Source organism: Filicampus tigris, chromosome 11 (assembly GCF_054856515.1).
Source record: "Filicampus tigris isolate MCC_2025a chromosome 11, RoL_Ftig_1.0, whole genome shotgun sequence".
NCBI classification, from domain to species: Eukaryota; Metazoa; Chordata; class Actinopteri; order Syngnathiformes; family Syngnathidae; genus Filicampus; species Filicampus tigris.
In genome coordinates, this window is record NC_141227.1 from 10,002,985 (window position 1) to 10,023,145 (window position 20,161).

The window sequence follows — 20,161 nt, forward strand, 5'->3', positions numbered from 1 at the left end:
GTGGGTCAACTTGTTGGCTGGATAAGACAAATATTAATGTGAGTCTTAACTAGATCTAAAAGGAAAATGTAAACAGTGCTGTAAAAAGAAGGAAAATAATTGACAGTTTAATCATGCACGCAAAAAAAAAAAGGCTCATGTAAATTGTCCGTGAGTATAAATGTGCCATGTGCCTGACAGGGGACCAGTCCAGGATGTACCCTCACACCTGGGCTAAAGTCAGCTGGGAAAGGCTCCAGTTACCTGTGACCCTAACGAAGACAAGCGGTATAGGAAATGAATGGATGGATGAAACTTTAAGGGGCTGAATAAAAATGCTAATAACCTATAAATTCGAAGTTCTATCTATATAAGTAAGAAAATGTGGAACTATGCGAGATTGATGGTAAGGTCAGCCATTCCCTTGCGGATCAAAATTTAACTCATCAATGTGTGGGAGGGAACGTCTTTGACCTGTGACACTAGGATGCCTCACACTCAAACTCTGACACAAGCTCTTAGTCCATTTCTTTCCTTCAACATACAAACTACACTTATGTTTATAGATGATTATATGATAATGATGGTGCCTTTTCCAAGGATAAAAGGTGTTCAAATATGATTAAAAGTCAAGTCTATAAAAGCATGGCATTGTCTAATAACACTGGTCAACAAATTTGTATTTAATCTTTTTAATCAGAGACGCAAGTAAAATTCCCTCGATTAATTTTATGTATTTATTCCAAATCGGCCCTCATTTTTTTCTCTAGCACATCAGGTTTTCATAATTATAATTTAATAACTATAACATAATTTGTAATATAGTAATATATTTAGTAATAATTATGAATAAAGGGTTAGGTTCATTTATCTGAAATGTCATAGATATTCAGCTATACATAGTTTACAACACATGACAAACTGTATTGCGCAAGCTTTTATAGGTCAAACTCAAAAACCAAAAATGAAAATACCTCAAAAACCTGATGTGCTATAAAAAAAAAGAGTAAAGAAATGTTTACATCAACATCAAAATGTTTAGGGACACACAAAGCCATCTCTGATTAATATTTGGTGTTTACCACAGTAATCTATTTTACTTTTTCTCTTTTTTTTTTTTTTGCATGTGCATGAACAAGTGGAATGTCATTGACAGCACACAATACATGCAGTACATCCTTCCATCCGTTTTCTATAGTCCTCATGGGGGTGCAGGTGACCTGGAGTCGATTCCCAGCTGACTTTGAACAAGAGGCTGGATACACACAAACAATCATTCCCACTCACATTCACTACAGTAGACGATTTTGAGTTTTAGTTAACTTAACCAGTATGTTTTGGGAATGTGAGTACCTGGATAAAAAATCCAATTAAAAAATTCGGAACCCTGAACCTCGGAACTGTTAGGCAAACATGCTAACACAGGGGTGTCAAACTCATTTTTGTCACTGGCTTAATTTCCCTCAGATGGCTGTAATGGCTGTGAAACCACATGAATGTATGTAAAAACACCTCACTGTTTTAAATATACAGCACATAAATTGATGGATGACTGTTTTGAAAACACATTGACTATTGTTCAATTCATTGTTCTAAAACTAGTCTCAATGTTATAAGTTGCTAGAGATTTCATTAAGGAACATGGAGTAGAGACGCACATTTTGCTTTTGGTGAGCCACAAAAATTGATGTGGTCGGATCTGGCCCTCAGGCCTAGAGATTGACACCTGTGTGATCATCGTGCTTCCCCATATGGAACATCTATCATGAAGCTTGTCTTGTCCTCATTAGGGTCGCAAGTAGCCGGAAGCCTATCCCAAACGACTTTTATACAAAAACAACCATTCACACTCAGGTTGACATACAGCATGGACGATTTATAGACTTCAATCAATCTAACGTGAATAACATGCATATTTTTGGAATGTTAGAGGAAGCCGGTTAGAAAACACACAGCACAACATTCCAACCACGAAACACAGAACTATGGGTCATATGTGCCACAAGTCCACAGTGCCACTCCTTACTGTATGGTATCCTTACATTTTATTTGTGGTGCTGTAAAACGAATTTGACCTATTCAGCCCTTTTGTCCCTCACCTTCTGACTGCTTCTCCAGTATAAATAAAAAAGATATTTTACCTTCCATAAGTCCTTGGCTGTGGTGAGAGTTGCCCTGGCATTTCAGGCCCAACAATCCAGCAAACATGTCCCCATATAGAAGAAGACGAAGAAGCTGATGGTCCAACAGTAGTGTGACGTCCAGCAACTACGTGCTGACACGAAGCACGACTAAACTCACTTCCGCTGTGGAAAAGTCAAGAGACTTCTTTGTTAAAAACTACCACTTACACAAAGCAACTTTCTACAGCCGCAGGTTGGTTCTTGGTAAACATTTGCACAATCGGAGAGTTCAAGGGATTTTCTGATGCAAACGAGTCGTTCAGTTGCGTGTGAGCAGCTGTCAATGCAAAGAAAAAACTAGAAGGATTATCTTCTAAGGAATCGAACTGAAATATCCGACCCGGGATAGACAGATGAAGACTTGGAAGAGTTTTGCTTGATTGTCGATCATGTGGATCATTGCTAAGTCGATGGGCGAGCAGTCCGTTAGTCGCTGCCCTGTGTCGTGTTGGAGCTCCTACGCGGTGAGGAATTTGACTCCAGCCTCCTTCAGACCGCCTCAATTCCGCTGCAAGCATCCTATGAATGTTGGGAGACGCATCACCGCATTTCACGCAGCCGCTTACACACGCGCGCACACCCGCGTCCACGCGCACATGCACGCACAAGCAAACACACACATACAGTTACATTAAAATAAAACGTTTCAGTGACAGTGGTAAAACTAAAAAATGCACCCCAAAACACGGATTTTTAACCAGTCCTTTCAATAATGTCAACATTTTATTTTAATTTCAATTAGTTTATAAACTAAACTAAAATATAGATAGACCATCCAGTCTATCTTGTGCGTTGTTATATTTTTTTAATCCAACCTTTCCTTTTCGCATCTTGTGTATGATTACTTTAAGAGCAGAGGTGTAGAACTGCATAGCGTCATATACTCAGGTCGCCTCCAAAAGGAACAAAATATTCGACACATCTATACAGCAAACTACAAACTGAAACATAAGAGAACATCTTTATAAGAGAAATATTATTTTTGATATAAATATAAGTCGTAAAAGCCGAAAGGATAACAACAACATTTCAGTTGCTCATTCAATTCAAAAAGTCAAACTCGTGTTTTATAAAAAAAAAAAAATGCATCAAACACATTGGATAACAATCTCCAGAAGGCTAATTAGGGCCTAATGCCTATGTTAGAAATCATTTTCATTACTGCTCATGTAATACTCTAATTTCTTGAAATGGTGAAGTTTGCATTTTCCTTAGCTGCGAATAGTAGATAGTACAATCATCTAAATAAGGGGTGGGGTGGGGGCGGGTAAAATAATGAAATATTTCACTCTGCGTATAGCCTGTCTGACTTAGAACGCTGAAATAAAATGTTCCACAATATTGTATTCATTAACATGTACCTGTGTACCTGTAGAGCAAGGATCACCAACCTGCTGCTCGTAGCCCCCTAGGACCACATGAGTAGCATAGTCTGCGGGCCTGTTCTAAAAATAGCACACGAGTGACGACACATCATTTTCTGGGAATGTTGTATGAGTGATAATTGACAAACATAAAAACTCGCAGAGATTTATAGAAGTAAAATGTTGCATATCGCCAGTCTCTTAAAATAATGACCTATGTAATATTTTTGACATTTATTTATTTATTTATTTATTTATTTATTTATTTGTCTTAATCTCCTCAGTATGCAGGCCACTACTGCTAAAATCACCTGCATCCTTAGCACGTCAATTCTACGCCTGAAATTAAATTATTAATACATATAAGATCATCAGAATGTGGTTCAGATTTTTGTGTTTTCTGAAAAAAAAAAGGAAAAATGACCTGAAAAAAAATGTAAGACGGTGGCGGTATGATATTTATCTATTTCCTAATTATTGGGCAAAATAATTAACATGATCAGTGTCTTCACATAAATGAGTGTCATAAATTATTAATACCATAAAGGTAAATTGAGGATGAGGGTCATGCTGGAGGGGCACAAAGTTAAGCAGCTTCTCCTCTGAATCAAGAGGAGCCAGATGAAGTGGTTCAGGCACCTGGTTAGAATGCCTCCCTGATGAGGTGATCCTGGCACATCCCCCCGAGAGGAGGCCCCATGGACGTGGGTCGTTGAAGAGACTATGTCTCCCGGATGGCTAGGGAATGCCATGGAGACCCCTGGAAGAGTTGGAAGAAGTGGCTGGGGAGAGGGAAATCAGGGCTTCCCTGCTAAAGCTGCTGCCCCCGCAATCCAATCCCGGATAAGCGGAAAATGGATGGTTGGTAATTTGAGCAAATTTGTTATTTTAAAGTACAGTATCAAACTGTCAGCACATTCACATTAATCAGTACCCAAGAGGTGTTTCTCACTCTCAAAGGTTGGTGATGCCTGCTGTAGAGTGTATACAATGATCACTTCTAGTTGTATCATTCAGATTAACATTAAAATACAACCTAAATGTTGCTCAAAAGAAGCCCATGACATAATGAGCTACATACTATTTTGCAGTAAAAGGAATGGAGGAGAACACAAGCAGACAATCAAGTCTTTTTTTTCCCCCCTCTTCCCTTCATTCCAATTGGCTGCAGACTAATGGACAAGTCAACAATCAAAGCCTCAGTTTCTCAAGCTAACAGGTGCTCCCTGCACTTCCTGGCCACATTGTGGATAAGGAGAAGATGTGGGCCAGTACCCAAGAAAATGCACCCGCCTTGCATGTAGTCAGATCACCTGCTCTGCAGATTAGAAGCACTTAATGTCCTTTGGCAAGCAAAGGAGCTAACTGCTTACTTAGAGGACACCTCATGACCTAAAAGGTTATCAAGTTTAAGTACTCCAAACAGGAGACATCACAACATAACTAATCGCCATATCCAGTTACAAAAAGGATGAGTGAATTCTGTCGATGGATGGACTGATTGATACACCTCCCACTGAAAAATAAGTTAAACATTTTCTCAAAGGAAAAAGAACACTTTTTATGATTAGACTTAGCTGTGGTTGAGTAAGTGATCTTTTCAAATCTGCCACTGTTTTATTGATGCGTTTGGCAACTAAACAATAGAGTTTCTGCACACATTATGTCTGCACATTTGCAATCAATAGCCCATAGGAGTGCTTTGTAGTATGCCACCTATACGATATTGATTTTGAAAGAAAATCCAATGTTTTCAAACAAATTAAAATTACTTGTTAAATGAACACTTCTAACCATAAGCAGTAACATCATGCAGCCGGCGCTTGGATATTGGTTAGCGGGGTGGTGTGAGCCTCAAGGCCTTTATTTATTTTGTCTCACATTGGGGCAGCATTTGCACACGTAATGAGTACAATAAATAAAATTAAAAAGTCGAAATAACTACCGTAAATCACATTCGACACGAAGTACTCATATTTACCAGCAGATGGCAGACTTCACCTTTTATTCACGCTAACGAGTACAATTGAGGCGTAAAACATGCACAATTGGATAGACCAAAACCATCCACCAACACGAGCCTTATTTTTTACCCAACTTCTTCCTAAGATCTAAAAGTTCTCAGACAAATGCATGAAATTGAAAACTCCAAATATTTGCTACTGTGAGTTATAGAATATACAACCATAGCTTTATGAAGACAAGTGATACTGTATGTGTCTCATGGGTAATGAGGTAAGGAAGAGGGTGGGGGGAGGCCAAGAAATCAGGGGTTTCTTGACATGTATATGCGTACGTGTATGCCAGAGAATGAGCCTGAACAAAGGTCACATGCTCTACCTTAGATTATCTGTGTGTGATAGGAGAAGGGGAGGGCTGAGTGCGAAATAAAATAAACACGCACGTTATCAGAGAAACCTAAAGTCTTGCAAAGAATGGCATACTTTCTGCACAACTTTTATCCATATAAAACAGCTGCAGTAGTCAGATATTCAGAGAAAAAAAAATACATTGTCTATTATTGTAACAATATTTTATTGTAGTATGAAAAAGTTAACCGTGTTGTTAAACATATGAAAGCCAATTACAAAGTGGTTCAAACTTTCACAAGGGTTAAGATGAAAGGTTGTAAAGAACTTAGACCACAGCTTCTTCTGGGTCCACGTGAGTGTTCCGGCTGGAGAAGACGTCGGCCAGCATATGTTTGGGGATCTCAGAGCCACGAACTCGCAGGGTGTAGCAGGCGTCCTCCACTTTGCCCAGACTCTGACGCAGTGTGTGCAGTTTCTTGGACACCTCATAAGGGCCCGTGTTTCCGATGTAAGAGAAACCGTCATGGATCTGGCGCAGGAACTGGCTCAGCTGGAAGGGCGTGTCGATGTCACCGTTGCCCACGCTACTAATGCACAGGCGCATCAGCTCTCCTGTCAGGTCGGCCACACCCAGCAGGTAGTCTGCGGGCATCACCTGGAAAGTGACGTGAGGCTCCGATGACAGCGTGTCAGTAGATTCCTGAGAAAGCACAAAGGAGTTAAGTTTCAGAAAAACTAATATTCAGCACTTTCACACAATTATGATTATATCAAGAGACTACCTTCAATAATAACCTTCAATACACTATCACAATACAATGATTCAGCAAAAATTATTATTAGTATTATTACTCACCTGCAAAACATCACCCACTTTCTATCTTTATGTAAGCTTGTACAGCAATGACCGGTAGCAAAGATATGTTGATACTTTTGAAAGCCATTAGCATCAACTAACACAATAACAATGAAATAAGAACAAATGTAATACATGGTTGAGTAGCAATTGTTTTTATAAACTATATTGTAACAACTAAAATGGCACTTGGAATTGAGTAGACGTCTTCCGGCATCTAACAGGTCACGGGAAAGGCTCTGAATTTCTGTAAATCATACTTTTCTCTATGTCAAATTAAGATGTGCATGTAAAATAATGTACCACCTTCTATGTTGTCTTATGTCACATCCCTCTATGAAGTTTGGGGCAAAACGGTTACATCTTTGTTTGTTTTTTAGTTGTTATGGTGTATACAAACATACCGGGTACATGCTGCTTTGTACTTTGCACTAGGCGGAGGTCATAATAAAGCAGTATGTCACTGTTGGTATTAGCTGCCACACCCAGTTAGATTTGTGTTTGTAAAAGATTCAAAAATAACTTTTACTATGCACAACTGAGGTTTCAGCAATTTCCGAAGATCTTCAAAAAACGCATGAATTAGAGAAAAAGCACAATGCTGCAAAAGGTTTATGAAAATAGCCAAGTTTGAATTATGGGAGTGGGACATGTTGAAACCTTGATGGTCATTAAATGATCACAACACCTTTTTAAAGCCGTTATCAGGTAAACATGGAAGAACAAGTGTGGTTGTCATTAAGGCTAATATTAATTCAATCCCATCATCATTTTCTACTATGCCGATGCTTTACGCAGGGGTCTTCAATCCTGTTCCCCGGGGGCCGGTGTCCTACCTGTTTTCCATCTGTCCCTGCTGCAACACACACACCTGATTCAAATGATCAGGATCGTTATCCAGCTTCTGCAGACCTTTGGTGAATATCTCTAGCACGGAGAGATGGAAAACAGGCAGGACACCGGCCCTCGAGGAACAGGATTGAAGACTCCTGCTTTACAGTGTCACAGGAAAACTGGCGTGACTTAGAGGCGGAATATACCCTGGACTAATTACCCGTCAATCACAGGGCTGGCTGAGGCAACCATTCACGCTACACTTATGGGTCATGTAAAATTCGGGAAATTGAACGCTCCAGTTTGTAAACAAAACCACAAAATCAAATAGGGTGTGGTGGGATGGGGGAATCTTCCCCAAAAAATCTATTTCTTTCACATATAAGCCGTACATATTACGCAAGAGAATACCATAACTGCCAACCTTACTATGGGAAGTGACCCAAGTGGAACAAAGAACCAAAAATACTGCTAGTGTAATGACATAATATGCACAACAAAAATAATCTCCACAATCCTTCTCACTGGTTGATTGCCTCTCAACTTTAAGTCTGCATCAGTCATTACGTCATGTTTACAGCATGATGAGGGCACACGCGTCAGCAGATATGAATACCAAATCTGATGCCACAGGGGTTAAAACTGAAGAAGAAAAAAAAAATCACAGTTTACAGTCCAAACCTCATGGCAATTAAGAGTCTGCAATAAACTTGACCTAAATAATACCTACGCAATTAGACAGACGGGCAGAAGGTCTCCAAACTTGTGTGCAGCAACATGCCGCTGTGCTCCCATTACACATTTAAATTGAAGAAATTCAAGACTGTTATAAATATACCTTATCTCCTGTCGTGAACACCAGCCTTGCGTTGATCTCCTCCAGACTGATGAGGCTGCGATGACGGATGTAGTGCTGGAAGGAGGCGGCCTCCACATACTCCTGGATTCCTGAATGCATGAAACCCACATTGAAATTAATCACTCACAGTCACACCAACCAAAGCTGCAGAGCAGCCCGACACTATACAAGTAAGGGTTGTTAAGCTTCTGGGTGAAATTTCAGGGTGAATCTAACGTGCAACATAATCGTTAAAGAGGTGAACTTAATTTGACCTTTTTTTTTTTAACTTTGCTAATGTATTAATGTATTAATGTACTAATGTAGCAACTGCTGAATATTTCACTACACTTTGCAGAAACTGCTGTTCTTAAAGGGCGGGGCTAAATGGCAACATTCAAACAGGATGTTGTCAGAGGGAAGTGGCCACTGAGCTTAGTGTCATCACCTCGTTGCAACAGAGATACAGAGAAACTGGAAGAGTCACAGAAAGGCAAAGAAATGAAATGTCCTTGAAAATTATTGGAATGTGGCTATTCACAGTAAATTCTGAAAAAAAAGTATTGAAGCGTTGAACAGTTGGGCATATTCAAAGGTTTAACAAAGGTTAAATGAAGTTCAACTATAAAGATTATACAGAACTGCATTTTAGATCTTGAAAATTCACTGAAAGCCTTGTATCCCAAACTTTTTGTGACAGTGCAATGTTCCAGTGGATTTACACAAAACAGAAAACAGTAGCTTAAAAAAAAAAAGGCAGAATGCATATCAAGCCGAGTGTGCATAAACACTACAGGCTATCTGCAGCGTATAGATCACAGATGCAGATAGTGATTCAAACCTGTTTCCTGCAACAGTCTTTTGATTTGAACAACAGTGGCCATTTTTTTGTAGCAGGCTGAGATGACCCCTCATTTGTTTTCTGGCCCTGTGTAAACAACAATCAAATAATCACAGGACGGAAGACTTTGTGTCTGAAGTTTACTTTTGGAGCGGCAATTGAACTTCAAAAGGGCCTGCTATCTCGCTCGGGCTAACCAGAGAGCTACGCACAGCTGGGACGAGGATGTGCTTCGTCTCTACTTCGTCTCCCCTTGCACTGCTTTCACTGGGTGTCAAACATACTCATTGCAGTTTGTTCTGTTTTATTTGTTTTGACATTTTACAAATACTATGTAAAGAAATTATTGTCGTTGTTTTTAAGATAATGTCCTCCTTATTTACATGGAGTCAAGGTTTACAAGTAAAAGACAGTTTAACTAGTAGGGCAACACAATCAACCAAAACAAAAAAAACTTTTGAGTAATTTTTGCAGTTTTAAACAAGAATTAAGACAAAGGGTGCAAACAATTTGGCAATGCTTTGTTTACTTGTTTAATTTATGCAGTTCTTGCATATGCCCTTTCTTTGGTAGACAACACACTATTTCCAGTGCTGTTAAAGAGGGAATCAACCCCAATTTATTTTTTCAAGAATATGTTCTATGCAGGCCCACTAGTTGAAACAAGGCATTCTGATTAATATTGCGTTTGTGGAATGAGTTAAGAAGCAAAATCCACCTGTTTTTAGCCATCTCACGGGGCAATCATTTTGTCACTTCTGTCAACTGAAAATGACATCGGATTTGCTCAGGGTTCAGCTAACAACCAATCGCAGCTCAGCTACAGAAAACGGGTGAGGATTTACTCTTATTCCACAAACGAATATTAATCAGAATGCCGTGTTTAGGACAGTGGGCCTGTATAGAACAAAAATGTTTGGGTTGACTTCCACTTTAATATAATTTTCAGACTAGCCTACAGTATATTGACGCATCAAGGATGAGCTATACATCAAGATTTTAGGTATGACACACACATACTCTTCCAACACACTTCATCCTGTGCAGAGATGAACAAAATAAAGATAATTCGACATAAGCAGCCTAAAAGACAATTGGTTCTCCCTGAAGAAAGAAATAGGTCAACCGAAAGCCAGATGCACTATTGCATGAATATTTAGCAGATTTACTGTACAAGGAAAGTGGATAAGGCCAGTTTGGATAACTCCAATTTGTACCACTTCCCTTGTACAGTTCTAAAGAAAAAATCAAATCAAATAAAAAATGTTTTTAAAAATCGGGAAAAATATACACTTCCAAGACAATCACATGAGAAATTCTTGTGAGGCTTCAAGTTAGTGAATGTGTTTATAAATTTTGTTTCTAGACGTGTTATAATTAAAGTAACAGAAAATAAAGCTTATTTTGTTGGAATTCGTATGGCCGTTAAGTATAATATAAGAAAAACCAGTTCGGATAATGGATGGATAAATTAATGAAATATCAGTTAGCCATATCATTTTTTACTAAACAGATGCTAACATAAACAGCATGTAGCTAAAAGTTGTACTTTAAAAAAAAAAAAAAAGTTTTATTTCACAGTGTTATCTCTTCTTCATAAATGACGGTTAGGAATGTTGACATTTTACTGAAAACATTGTCTGTAGAAAACAATTCAGGGTGTCCCCCGCCTACTGCCCGAAGACAGCTGGGATAGGCTCCAGCACGCCCGCGACCCTTGTGAGGACAAGTGGTATGGATAATGGATGGATGGCATTGTTTGTAGAGATAATGTTTTATTGTGGCTATAGTCTGAGTGTGGAACTATTTGGTTCACTTAACATTGTATATAATGGAAATAATTGTTTTGAAATAGTTTTAATAGTTGGAAGTCAACCAGAATCACAGAACAAATTGTGTTAAATTTTAGAGCTTTCACTGTATACAGCCAATCACGACTGACCTGTTTTCTGAATCTGACCCGTGAGCAGTTGTGAGCAGTCATTTTCAGTCGACAGAAGACAAAATGGCCGCCACCAGAGATGGCTAAAAACGAATGCATTTTGTTGCTTAACTTATATTCCACAAAAGCAAAATTAATCAGAATGCTGTGTTTCAACTAGTGGGCCTGCTGGGAACATATTCTTGGGTTGACTTCCGTTTTAAGATAAGTAAACAGTTATCTTAGACTCAAATGTAAACGTCTAAATTTGTTCAAATAAAGCCATTTTTTTTTAAAATCTGACGGTCAACCTGCACCGACTAGCCGAGGGCTTCAGCCTGCACATCAAATCCCCGTTGCTTGAGAGTTGAGCACATGAGCCTATAGGATAAAAGTCCACGGCCATAACCCACTGGCAAGTGCAGCTTTACTTAACATACTGTACTTGTCGCACAGCACTAGCCAGCAGCCGTTTCATTAACACTGCTGCGAACTGTGATTTGGACAATCTGGCATAATCTAATGTGCACAGGATATGACAAGAAATGGGTTAAGTATGAATTAAGGCTCATCTCTACCAGGAAAATGTTCACATGATTTCATTGAATGACACAAGCGCAGGTCATGTTTTATAACACAGAAAGTCAAACACGACAGCAGATGATTGGGGGCTTTTACTTTATACAATCGAAATCAGGGATCCCTGGGCAACTTAAATAATGGGGGGTGGGCGGGGGGGGGGGGTCAATTTTCCATCAGTGCTACTCGGGGCCACATATGCCCATGCTCTTCCTTCCCAGATGTATGACAGGTATGCTACAGACAAAATATGTACATACGTGCAAAACATGTGCTCTTAATATATTTAATTTTTCATAATACATTCCTCAATGCATGAATAAATGATACACTATTCAACAACAAAAGGTTTGAAGCAAACAACAAAATAGCCACATACGGTGTGTGTCTATGCTAATGAATTAACGAATCAAGCCAACACCTTGCCATTATTCCACAATTCCTGACTACTTAATCAACATTTCAAGACATAGAGGTTAAGTTAGACCAAATGACATACAGTGTTTATGTCTTTTCACAGTCCAGACATTCAATCCCAGGAATTTATTTATATTTTTTTCAATTTTTTTCAAAAATTAGGGTAAAGAGGGTCTGAAAATGTTTGGTAGTGAATGAGTTAAAACCCCATCCCTGGTCGTAATTACAACACTCCACATACAATGCTAAACACAAATGAGTGCGCCCCAAATAGATTTGTTTAAAAAAAAAAACCACCTTTCCTTTCAAAATGAGTATTTTAAATGGCATACTGTACTAGAAAATATTCACACAAATGTGGGCCATTTTTTTCACATGATACCATACAGGTATGTATGCATGTATGCTCACCAAAAAAAAAAAAAAAATCAAGATTTTCCCCAAAAGTAGAATTCACAGGAATTCAACCTTAGGTGAATCTATTCATCTGCAAAATTTTGAAAAGTGTTCCTTGTGTTCACTGAGAAAAGGAGATGTACTCATTTACAGTATGTTGAGAGCCACGCTACAGTACTGCATGTTTGATTGGCAGAATGGTTCACGGTGGAAATTCCCCACCACTTGCTTATGCAGCTCTTCAGCTAACGAGCGTATCAAACTGAAACCGTTGACCTGTTATCAGCAGCAATTAGGTTCAGATTTTGCCCTCAATATCGTTCATGATCTCTCTATGAAAAAAGCGGGTCCATTACATATGCCTGGCGACTCTTTGTCCAGATTAGCTGCAAAGCCTTTACACTGAGCTCAAATAAAAATGATTAAAAATGGAGGGAGGAAAAGAGTCTAATTGGTGGGAACTGCCACTGGTCACGTCGCAGAGGATGCAGCATTGATTCGAGAGTGACTACAATCTAAAAATGACCGCCGCACCCCCCCGCCCATGAGCTAGATAACAGCTCACCATCACATGGGTTTGTCTCCAAACTGTGCAGACATTTTGGCTACGCTAACGAGAATGGATAGTGATGCAACAAGTGGAAAAACATCGTTATCAGAGGGTGTTCCGTTAATGCAGGCCTGCACCAAGGTCAAGCTCTCACACAAACAGTTACTGTATTTCACCATCAATTTAAAGCACAGGAGGAGATACTGGGATGCACAACAGGCTATTTCTCCTTAGGACTCTTGTTTGGATATCTATTGTTACTTTATTCAGTTATCTAATGTTTTTGGTTCAGAAATTGATCAATAGAGTATGTGTGCACCTTTGGAAACAAAGAAGAATAGTATGAGAATGTAATTCAGATTATATACTGGATATATACTAAAATCAAAATAAGGCTGTGTTCAATAATGTAGATGGCCAACTGGTGAATGACACTCAGAGTTAATTTTCAAAAAACAAGACATCGCTCAACAGTGCCTCCGAAACCCAGGAGTATACATCTGCATCAGAGAAGAGCGAGCGGTTCCTGGCCAGAAACCAGGACAAAATTAGCTCAAGAAAATGTTATCTTTCTTTAGGAAGCAGATTATATGTTCACCGAATTTGCACACAAACCTATCTGCCTAGTTTGCTTAGAGATGCTCTAAGATGATCAGCAATGAAAAATTTCAACCGAAGTCGCCAGTAGAACACTGAACACACACAAAAGTACACACAGAAAGTAATTTTTTTTTTTCACATGAACCGTTGACAGTACGTTGAAGTGCATGAGGAGTAATGTTGGGCATCGAGAATTGAGTGGAACAGGAACTACCGTTTCCAGTTCTCCCTGAATTGTTTTGATTTTAAAATGTTGGTGCTAAATGTTCAATCAATCAATCACATTTTATTTATATAGCACTTTTCATACATAAAAATGCAACTCAAAGTGCTTTAAAACATTCAAAGCAAAACATAGAATTATCTTCAATCAAAAGAAAAGATAAATTATTTAAAAGTTGTTGAAAGCCAAACTAAAAAGGTGTGTCTTGAGCTTCCTCTTAAAAATATCAACAGTCTCTGCAGACCTGACATCCTCTGGCAGGCTATTCCAAAGGTGAGGACCAAAATGGCTGAATGCAGCCTCGCCATGCATTTTGGTCCTCACCCTTGGAATAAATAAAAGGCCGGCGCCAGAGGACCTCAGGATCCGCGAGGGCTGGTATGATAAAAGCAAATCAGATAAATAAGATGGCCCAAGACCATTAACACATTTATAAACTAATAAAAGTACTTTAAAATCGATCCTGAAACACACAGGGAGCCAATGCAGCAATTTCAAAACTGGCGTAATGTGCTCCCGCCCTCTGGTTCTCGTCAGCACCCGAGCGGCTGAATTCTGCAGTAGTTGCAGTGGTGAAATGCTCTTTTTCGGGAGGCCAGAGAGCAGGGCATTACAGTAATCTAAACGACAGGAAATAAAGGCATGCATCAGCACTTCCGTGTTAGCCTGAGAGAGAAACGGGCGGACTCTGGCGATATTCTTAAGGTGATAAAAACCAATCTTGGTTACATTTTTAATATGAGGAATAAAACTGAGCTCAGAGTCAAAAATGACGCCAAGGTTCTTCACACAGTGTGAGGGATTAAAAATGTGTAGTTTTGGTAAAAGCTTCTCTCTCTGACCTTCGGGACCGATAACTAAGACCTCAGTCTTGTCCTCATTGAGCTGTAGGAAATTATCTGCCATCCATGACTTGATATCTAAAATGCAATTTAAAAGGGTATCAATGGGTCCTGTGTCATCAGGAGACACGGCAATATACAGCTGCGTGTCATCAGCATAGCTGTGAAAGCTGATGCCGTGTCCCCTGATGACATCCCCGAGGGGAAGCATATAAAGATTAAAAAGTAAGGGGCCTAAAATCGAACCTTGAGGAACCCCACATTTAATTTCATGAGTTTTAGAGGAACAAGTATCCATACTTACAAAGAAATATCGGTCTGTGAGATAGGAATAAAACCAGTCAAAAACAGTACCAGAGATGCCCACTAGATTTTTAAGTCTATTTAATAAAATTTGGTGATCTACTGTATCAAAAGCAGCGCTTAGATCCAGTAGCACCAAGACTGTGAGTTTTCTCACGTCTGCAGTGCACCTAATATCATTTAAGATCCTTAAAAGAGCAGTCTCCGTACTGTGGTTCATCCTAAAACCAGATTGATATTTCTCCAAAATATTATTTGTATTTAAAAAATGATTCAACTGGATGAAAACCAGTTTTTCTAAAATCTTACTTAAAAACGGTAAGTTGGATACGGGTCTGTAGTTATTAAAAACGCTCGGGTCAGAACCGCTCTTCTTCAGAAGGGGCTTCACCACCGCCGTTTTAAAGGCAGCTGGGAAGACGCCTGTCTGAAGAGAGCAATTGACTATATTTAAAATTTGTTCTTCAAAAAATCCATAAAATGTCTTAAAAAGAAATGTGGGAATTGGATCCAAAAGGCAGGTTGTTGGGTTTACCTGGGAGAAAACTCGAACAAGTGTCCTTGCATCAACCAGGGCAAAACTTTCCAGTGTTTCCTCATGTAAATATGATTGTCCGGGTTTATTAAAACTTGTGTTTTGACGGGCTAAAAGACTGGATCTTATGTCATCGATTTTACTTCTGAAGTGGTCTGCAAAGTCCTCACAGAGAGCATCTGTTGGTCTCTGTGGGGACTTATTAAAATCAGAACTAGTTAAAAGTTCAAAGGTGGAGAAGAGAACCCTGGGGTTGTTTTTATTGACTGTAATGAGGTTTGAGAAATAGGAAGATCTTGCCAGTTTTACTGTTTTATTGTAAGATTTCAGTTGTTCGCATAAAATTTCATAGTGTACTGTAAGTTTACTTTTTCTCCACCTCCTCTCTGCACTCCTGCATTTTCTCTTTGATATTTTGATAGCATTGTTTCTCCACGGGGGTACAGTCTTTGTTTTTGTTGTTTTAATTAAAAGTGGAGCTACTGAATCTAATGATGATTTAAGATGTAGGTTAAAATTGTCAACAATAAGATCACAGGGTGCAGGTAAAATGTCAGCAGGAGTGTTTTTTAAGATCTCGATAAAATTTGCTGCCACCTCAGAAGATAGGTAGCGTTTCTTCACTGTTCTGACCGGGACTGCTAGATGGTTAAAACTGGCGATGTTAAAATAGACACAGTAGTGGTCTGACACTGCCAAGTCAACAACAGAGGACACACCAGCAGACAAGCCATAGGTTATAACCAAATCCAGGGTGTGTCCTCTGTTGTGAGTTGGCTGCAAGACGTGCTGTTTAAAATCCAAGCAGTTTAAAAGGTTTGAAAAATCTCTGGATAGTGGGTCCGAGATGTTGTCCATGTGTATATTAAAATCGCCAGTTATTAATATTCTGTTATAACTGGAATATAAAATGGATAAGAATTCTGAAAATTCTGTAATAAAAGAAGTGGAATGATGGGGAGGTCTATAGACGGTAATGCAGAGAATAGGGGGACTGCTAAAAACAAAGGCATGGTGTTCAAACGATAAATAGCTGCTAAAAATGATCTCCTTTGATAAAAGAGTATTAATAAAAATTGATGCAGTCCCGCCTCCTCTTTTGCCATCCCTTGTAGAAAATAAAAAGTTAAAATTCGGTGGGCAAGCCTCGTTGAGAGCAACTGGAGCATCTGTACCAAGCCATGTCTCAGACAAAAGTATACCATGTAAATTATTGTCTAAAATCAGGTCGTTTATGATAAAAGTTTTGTTTAAAAGGGAGCGCACGTTCAGCACGGCCAGATTAATTATTGTGCTGGACGTGCGCTCATGGTGGTACGAATGAGCAGTATTAACATATACTAGATTACCACTGTTAAAACCACGTTGTTTGTGTGTGCAAGGGAAGCGTCTGCCGGTGATGGTTTCAATGGGAAAATTGTCCGATAGTGGTAATGATAATGAGGGCCTGCAGGGGGAGCTAGTGAGGGTGGTGGTACTGTGAGCAGCTGGTATTGGCCTGTAAGTGATGGTAGTGACATTGTCATTGCAGCGTTTATGAGTAGAAGAAGAAATATGATTGGTAAACAAGAGTCAGCTGGGAGTGGAATTGGTTACGACATGGTGGATGTTAGCGGCTAAAATCTTGCTACCAAGAGAGTTCGGATGAACACCATCCGGCTGGTAAAAAGACGGGCGATTCCAGAATAGGTTAAAGTTGTCAATAAAAGCAAAGTCAAGGTGGCCACAAGTGCGTAGGAGCCACGTGTTCAAGCTTAAAAGGCGGCTGAAGCGCTCGGCTCCGCGAGATGTTGATACCTAGTTGACCGCGCGGTAGAAGCCGCCGAAGCCGCCGAACACAAGCGAAAAAGGGACAGGAGGAAACGTGCGTGTGCGATGCGCAGTCCCTCCCCGCCACCTTGTTAATGTTTTGTAAATTAAAAATGAGTAGCTCATTTATGTTAAGAGAAATCCAGAAAAGACTCATTATTTTTCAAATTAAAATAATTATGGCAAGTAAAAAATGATGTCATTAGTTTTTATAAAAACAAACATTTGTGAATGTCACTGTTAAAAATGCACTGTATCTCTGTTGCAACCTGCAGTGTCATTGTTGCAGGTTGTCGGTATGTGCCGAATGTAACTATTAAAGTAAATTTTAATCAAACTTAGTTCCTTTTCAAATAAAGTAGTCAGTAAAGTAATGAAGTTACTTTTTAAAGCACGTAATCAGTAAATAACTAAGTTAATTTTTCAAGGTAACTGTGGCAATACTGGTTAATGGTTGAACAAACATGTCGTTTTTGGGATCTCCTGAAATGTGATGATTTTGGTGGTACAAGGATTTGGCCTGAAGCCAGCAATATGTACATGTATTGAATGATTCAAAGTTGTCACATAGTTATGAATACTTCTCTGAGGGTGTCAATCTAAACAGAGCAATTATATGGATATCATTAATGTACATTAATTATGCAAGTGCAACTAATTATGGGGCTGGTAAATGTATAATCTGATTTTGCAAATAACATCAGCAAGTTCATGAAATATCATGTCAAAAATACATTTTTTAAATCACTCAGATATGGAATACATTTTAAAATGTAAATTTGTGTATTACAGATTAAATTTAAATAACAGTTGTTCTTGCTTTTTTTTTAAGAGCCAAAACTCACCTGCAGTGAATGCTCTGTGAAACTGATAGATGTCCTCTCCACAAAGCTCTTCTGCAATCTGACCAATTTTCTCCCTCACACCACTAAGTTTCTCATCTGCCTCATTCAAAATGGCCTCTGCATCTGGAACACTTGCCCAAAAAGAAATCCAGACACACAGTAAGAATGGACCTTTTGCAATTTCGTTTATAAGTAAACATTGGAATTTGTGCAGGATTGTTTTGTTTCTCCTCTCTTTGCACAACAAAGTGAGACAGAGAAGGAAACGGAACTCCTATGTTTCTGTTCGATAGAAATATGCAAAAATAATCTGGCAGATTTCCTCAAATAAAAAATAAATGAGAGGTTAGACTGATTGGACAAGGAACAACAATCTCCCTTTTGGAGCAGATCCCTATTTTCATAATAACAATGTGATGTGCATTTCCCCCATTTTAATTAATTTCTTAATTCATGAATCTGAACAGGATAATTATAATTTAAGACTCATTGAAAATTAACAAATAGTCATTGTGCATACTGCATACCTTGTAACTCTGTGTAAAAGAAAAATGGTCCTCTTGCTCTCAATGGTGACGTCTCGACTGAGCTTAACAAGACGCTCGTATTTGTCGTGCTTGGTGTCAAGCTCCATCTGGAAGACTTAAAAAGAAATGTGTATAAGACCTTCTTAGTAAATGCCAGATCCATCCATGTGAGAAGTGGCATTGATACAAAGAGGATGCGGTGTACCTTTAAAGACTGCTACGACAGGTGAAGACAGATCGGCACTTGCCTCACGATACTGAGCCGCATTACCATTTTTCTGTGGATGTCCTTCACCTACAAATGATGCAGAACAGATAGAAATGATGCAGTGTTTTCTTGAATGCCAATTTGAGCTGCAGATCATCTAGGGTCCGTTTATTTAGAACCGCCTGACGTGATGTGTTGTCCAGCACATTACATTTGAACATACGTTGTAATTGTTCTCGTCGTTAGTTCACACTATAAAATAATAAACCCAAAGAAATAGCAAGACATGCAGTATTCAGTAGTTAAAGCAATAGCCCATTCACTGAGCCTAATGGAAAATATGGAGCAGACGGATTCAGCATCTAAACAATGGCGTAAAGAACCTGGAAGCTACTATATGTGCGTCTGACGTTTTCGGACCAAAATGGGTTGATAAGTCACGAAGTCTGAACTTACCTCCTCGCTTATTCATACCTTTCGCGTTACCCTAAAGTACAACTGAAGACGAATTGTGATTATTTTTGACGACTGCTTGAAGTACGTGTGCTCCAAGATATACAAGAAGCACAGTTTACGGCTTAACTTGAAGATAACTGAATTTGTCACAAGAATTGGTTCCTATTTGTACTTAAAAGACAGAATTACTTGCGCGTTCAAACGAAGGTATGATAAATACGCAGTAATTCCAAGCGAAATAATTTATAGTTATGTCGATTTCTTTTCAGGCACTCAGGCTGTCTCGTTATCGTAGGGCTTTAGTGATGTTTGTACGTAACAGGAAATGAAGGAAGCGGGATATGCACAGTGGGATATGTAGTCTTTTAGAAAAGTAGGGAGGAGGGCATTCGTTCAAAGTGGCGAGTGTAGTTCACTCAAGTCAAAAGTCATCCACTTAAGCAGGTAGAAGTATTTCATCGGCGTTGGTTTATTAGTTGTCTGTGTGCTCCCTTCACTTGGCTAGTATATCAACCTATGTTTTACGGGCGGTCGGTTGTGTGATGAGAAGTCACAGAGTGGGTACCAATAATAAATTGGGTTGTACTGTACTTGTTGTGTTTTTTTAAATATATAACCATTTCAAGGATCTAACTCGAAGAGAACAGCGAAAGAAGGGGACAAGAGAAATATCCGGTCAATGTATTATTTTACAGTTGACATATTTTTAGGTGGGTTGCTGTGTCAACATGTAAAACATGAGG

The 20,161-nt window shown here is 39.0% G+C and overlaps 2 protein-coding genes across 5 annotated transcripts in view; both read right to left on the bottom strand.

The window, feature by feature from the left end:
- disc1 (DISC1 scaffold protein) overlaps positions 1-2,666 on the bottom strand; it is a 48,171-nt gene extending 45,505 nt beyond the window's left edge. For all 3 annotated transcript variants that reach the window (XR_015088740.1, XM_086045603.1, XM_086045602.1), the window contains exon 1: positions 2,121-2,666. Coding sequence is in view for 2 of the 3 variants with exons in the window: in XM_086045603.1 (XP_085901729.1) it covers positions 2,121-2,187 (67 nt within the window). In the remaining variant the exon portion in view is untranslated. The remainder of the gene's footprint in view (positions 1-2,120) is intronic.
- Positions 2,667-5,356: 2,690 nt separating this feature from the next.
- On the bottom strand, positions 5,357-19,739 carry tsnax (translin-associated factor X). Of its 2 annotated transcripts, none has more exons than XM_086045954.1 (6): positions 19,437-19,739; positions 18,960-19,049; positions 18,755-18,869; positions 18,228-18,358; positions 8,367-8,476; positions 5,357-6,538 (listed from the first exon to the last, which is right to left on the bottom strand). In XM_086045954.1, exons 3-6 carry the CDS (start codon positions 18,859-18,861, stop codon positions 6,164-6,166), a joined length of 723 nt encoding a protein of 240 aa, XP_085902080.1. In that variant the 5' UTR covers positions 18,862-18,869; positions 18,960-19,049; positions 19,437-19,739; the 3' UTR covers positions 5,357-6,163. The 2 variants fall into 2 exon arrangements, with proteins under 2 accessions (XP_085902080.1, XP_085902079.1); XM_086045953.1 differs by having other exon boundaries at positions 19,419-19,739.
- Positions 19,740-20,161: the final 422 nt, after the last annotated feature.